General features: G+C 44.0%; 1 protein-coding gene across 1 annotated transcript in view; it reads left to right on the forward strand.

The window, feature by feature from the left end:
• The window catches only part of adam15 (ADAM metallopeptidase domain 15), a 76,974-nt gene that overhangs the window by 35,217 nt on the left and 36,757 nt on the right, over positions 1-5,000 (forward strand). The window contains exon 10 of the mRNA XM_028579806.1: positions 766-850. Within this exon, the coding sequence (XP_028435607.1) occupies positions 766-850 (85 nt within the window). The remainder of the gene's footprint in view (positions 1-765; positions 851-5,000) is intronic.

Raw genomic sequence — 5,000 nt, forward strand, 5'->3', positions numbered from 1 at the left:
GGGTGTGTGTGTCTCTGTGTGTGTGTGTGTGACTGTGTGTGTGTGTGTGTGTGTGTGTGTGTGTGTGTGTGTCTGACTGACAGTGTTTGTGTGTGTGTGTGTGTGTGTCTGACTGTGTGTGTGTGTGTGTCTGTCTGACAGTGTGTGTGTGTGTTTGTGTGTGTGTGTGTATGTGTCTGTCTGACCGTGTGTGTGTGTGTGTGTGTCTCACTGTCTATCTGTCTGTCTGTCTGTGTGTGTGTGTATGTGTCTGTTTGACAGTGTGTGTGTGTTGTGTGTGTGTGTGTCTCTGTCTGACTGTGTGTGTGTGTGTGTGTCTCTGTCTGACTGTGTGTGTGTGTGTGTGTGTGTCTGTCTGTCTGACTGTGTGTGTTTGTGTGTGTGTATGTGTGTGTGTCTCTGTCTGACTGTGTGTGTGTGTGTGTGTCTGTCTGACTGTGTGTGTGTGTGTCTGTCTGACTGTGTGTGTGTGTGTCTGTCTGACTGTGTGTGTGTGTGTGTCTGTCTGACTGTGTGTGTGTGTGTGTGTCTGTCTGACTGTGTGTGTGTGTGTGTGTCTGTCTGACTGTGTGTGTCATGACATGTAGGAGGAATGTCTAACAAAATAAAATCCTGTGATTGTGTTCCAGCTCGGTTCCTCGTTTGTTGACTTGTGTGTCTGACTGTGTGTGTGTGTGTGTGTGTGTGTGTGTGTGTGTATGTGTCTGACTGTGTGTGTGTGTGTGTGTGTGTGTGTGTGTGTGTCTAACTGTGTGTGTCTCCCAGGGGGGGCTCTTTTGACGGCACCACGGTGGGCATGGCGTCCCAGTCCTCCATGTGCTCCAGAGACCGGTCGGGGGGGGTCAACGTGGTGAGTAGACGCTTTATTCTGAAAATCCATCAACAGGAAACTGTCAACATATTGGACGTAGCAGCAGTGTGTGTCTGTGTGTGTGTCTGGGCGTGTGTGGTTGTGTGTGTGGAGTTGTGTGTGTGTCTGTGCATGTGTTTCTGTGTGCGTGTGTGTCTGCATGTTTGTGTGTGTATGTGCGTGTGCGCGTCTGTGTGTTTGTGTGTGTGTTTCAGCGTGTTTGTGTGTGTGTGCGTCTGTGTGTTTGTGTGTTTCTGCCTGTGTGTGTGTGTGTGTGTGTGTGTTTGTGTGTGTGTGTGTGTGTGTGTGTGTGCGTGTGTGTTTGTTTGTTTGTGTGTGTCTGTGTGTGTGTTTCTGCGTGTGTGTGTGCGTCTGTGTGTTTGTGTCTGTGTGTTTGTGTGTTTCTGCATGTGTGTGTCTGTGTGTGTGTGTGCGTCTGTGTCTGTGTGTTTGTGTGTGTCTGTGTGTTTGTGTGTTTCTGTGTGTTTGTGTGTGTGTGTGTGTGTGTGTGTTTCCGTGTGTTTGTCTGTGTGTGTGTGTGTTTCTGCATGCGTGTGTGCCTCTGTGTGTTTGTGTGTGTGTGTTTCTGCATGTGTGTGTCTGTGTGTGTGTGTGTGTGTGTGTGTGTGTGTGTGTGTGTGTGTGTGTGTGTGTGTGTGTGTGTGTGTGTGTGTTTCCTTCATATCGTGTAGCCCTACTTCTGAAGCGAGTCATTCAGCGGAGGTTTACCGGCTGGTAAACGTATGTACCGCAAAACAGACAATCTGCAACCTTTCCCAGTGCGTTAGCTAGCTAGCTAGCTAGCTAGCTAGCTTAGTTGGCAGAATGCTGAACAAGACATTTAAGGCGATGAAAATGTTCCTTTGTTAACTTTGATGAAGTGAAAACACCCAGTGAGAGGGTCAGAGTTTAAAGCACCCATATTCTGCTCATTTTCAGGTCCATAACTGTATTTGGAGGTTATATCAGAATAGGTTTACATGGTTTAATTATCAAAAAACACCATATTTTTCTTGTACTGCACATTGCTGCAGCTCCTCTTTTCACCCTGTGTTCAGGTCTCTGTTTTAGCTACAGAGTGAGTCACACATGCTCAGTAGCTAGGTAAGACTACATGCTCAGTAGCTAGGTAAGACTACATGCTCAGTAGCTAGGTAAGACTACATGCTCAGTAGCTAGGTAAGACTACATGCTCAGTAGCTAGGTAAGGACTACATGCTCAGTAGCTAGGTAAGACTACATGTTCAGTAGCTAGGTAAGACTACATGCTCAGTAGCTAGGTAAGACTACATGTTCAGTAGCTAGGTAAGGACTACATGCTCAGTAGCTAGGTAAGGACTACATGCTCAGTAGCTAGGTAAGACTACATGCTCAGTAGCTAGGTAAGACTACATGCTCAGTAGCCAGGTAAGGACTACATGCTCAGTAGCTAGGTAAGACTACATGCTCAGTAGCTAGGTAAGACTACATGCTCAGTAGCTAGGTAAGGACTACATGCTCAGTAGCTAGGTAAGACTACATGCTCAGTAGCTAGGTAAGGACTACATGCTCAGTAGCTAGGTAAGACTACATGCTCAGTAGCTAGGTAAGGACTACATGCTCAGTAGCTAGGTAAGACTACATGCTCAGTAGCTAGGTAAGACTACATGCTCAGTAGCTAGGTAAGACTACATGCTCAGTAGCTAGGTAAGACTACATGCTCAGTAGCTAGGTAAGACTACATGCTCAGTAGCTAGGTAAGACTACATGCTCAGTAGCGCTGTTTGCTGTTAGCCACCTTGTTCTCAATGGCAAAACGCTGCTACAACACACACAAATTCACCCTAATCTACAATTGAAACTGTATAGAACTACTTCCATGTCCCTGTTCTGCAGGTATTCCACACAAAGTTGGAAGTGTGCCCTCGTTTAGAAGAAGTCTCGCGGCTAAGACTGAAGTTGGAGAAACAGCTAGCTCATGTGGTATTAGCCAAAGTGGTTAGCGCACACACCAAATGTTTGGGCCGATGACGTAGAAAGCCGTGCAGATGTTGACCAGCTCACCAGGAGACTGAAGGCAGGACACATTCAGAAACCAGATCTCACTGAGAACACCATGGATGGATGTTTTTCTCTAAGTCTGTATGCGTGTGGAAGCACCAGAGACACAAAATAACACCCCAAATCCCAGAAAAAAAGTGATTTTATTTTTCATAATATGGGCAATTTAAGAGGAAAACACGGACAACAGCCACAAACAAGTTCAGGTTTATTTACACCCGCAATTTTGCCACACATTTTTTACAATGCTGTTCAGTCTGCTTACTTTTCAAAGCGAGTGACCCATGTGACGGCCTTTGCAAGAGATCCTGGGTTCATATCCCGGACGAGCCCCCATTTTGTCACAACCTGGCTCAAAGGCCATGACAAAAACGAGGGAACGAGTCATCGTAAATGATCAAAAGTGATTTATTTAACAAAAGAATAAACCAAACATATCTTTTGCAGTGTGCAAGGTGTGTGTCTCTGTAACTTAAATAAACCCAAAAAAACAATGTGTGGCAGGCGGGGTGATCAGGCCATGGGTGATGTCTGGATTGCAGTGAAGAGAGACGCATGTAGTCTGACCCATTGACAGTTTGTGTATATATATATATATATATATCTGAAATTGTGAAGTCTTCTGGTAGCTGTGCCGAGAGAAATCTCAATCATTCCCAATCTTACAGAGACGGAGAGTGTAGGTATATGTAAGGAGATAACATAGACACAGGCTAATTACTGATCACTAACATGCTAGTTAACATTAGTAATTACTGATCACTAACATGCTAGTTAACATTAGTAATTACTGATCACTAACATGCTAGTTAACATTAGTAATTACTGATCACTAACATGCTAGTTAACATTAGTAATTACTGATCACTAACATGCTAGTTAACATTAGTAATTACTGATCACTAACATGCTAGTTAATATTAGTAATTAAACCTAAACAGATAATGGAAGTCCAAACTGCCTGTGAGCTTCTCCTGTACTATACGGTAATTCCTCTACTGTGTGACAGTAAGTCTCGTGGTTATGACCCAATCGTTAGCCTATTTTTATAAAAGCGTCTGCTACGGAGCCATAACGTGAGCTACAAGGTAATGGAGCCTTTTACACATTGTCGTGTTTCTTTAGAAATAAACAACGAACAAATAGAGTCTTTAAACGCTTCAGATGTAAAGTTATTCTCTGTTAAAGTGACGTCAGAATGAATGGGAGTCAATGGGATGCTAACGGGAGGCTACATGCGTCTCACTTCACTGCAATCCAGACCTAAACCATGGCCTGATCAGCCCTACCACATCTTGTTCTGGGGTTTATTTAAGTTACAGAGACACACCTTGCCAGTACAAAAGATACGTTTACTTTATTCTTTTGTTAAATAAATCACTTCTGATCATTTACGATGCCTCGTTCCCTCGTTTTTTGTCATGGCCTTTGAGCCAGGTTGTGACAAAATGGGGGCTCGTCCGGGATATGAACCCAGCATCTCTCTCTCTCTCTCTCTCTCTCTCTCTGCTGTAAGAAGGCCTCACACAGGTTCTTCAACACCAGGCTGACATGTAGTTTAGACGAGGATCTTTTCATACAAACTGGACACTCTTTCACTGGTTTCTCTCTCCAGCAGCGTCGCAGACAGTCTTTACAGAAGCTGTGGCTACACAACAGAACGAGAGGCTCTCTAAAGACGTTACTACAGACCGGACAGCAGAGATCCTCCTCTGATCTGGAAGTCATTCTGCCTCAGAATGAAGCTGAAAACACAGTAATGTAGTTACAGAGGCCTGTCACAATAACTAATTTTGCTGGACGATAAATTGTCCCAGAAATTATTGCGATGAACGATAATATTGTCGTTGGGAGACCATTTGGATCTAATGATAATGGCATAATAATAATACTACAGGTACACCTTTTCAAAGATCAAGACACTTTTATTTCTAAAGAATATTTAACACTGGAACTGGAAGACATTTTAAATATCCAAAATATGTCTTTGATCTCCTTTAGTGTGTCGTCTTTCACGTTGTGGACTTGCCATTTGTGACACGCGTGTTCTCGCAGGCAATTCGTAGCCTGCTGGTTGTCAAACGTTTGCAGCATTCCTCGAGTGTTTGTG

Source organism: Perca flavescens, chromosome 6, assembly GCF_004354835.1.
Source record: "Perca flavescens isolate YP-PL-M2 chromosome 6, PFLA_1.0, whole genome shotgun sequence".
Lineage (NCBI taxonomy): Eukaryota > Metazoa > Chordata > Actinopteri > Perciformes > Percidae > Perca > Perca flavescens.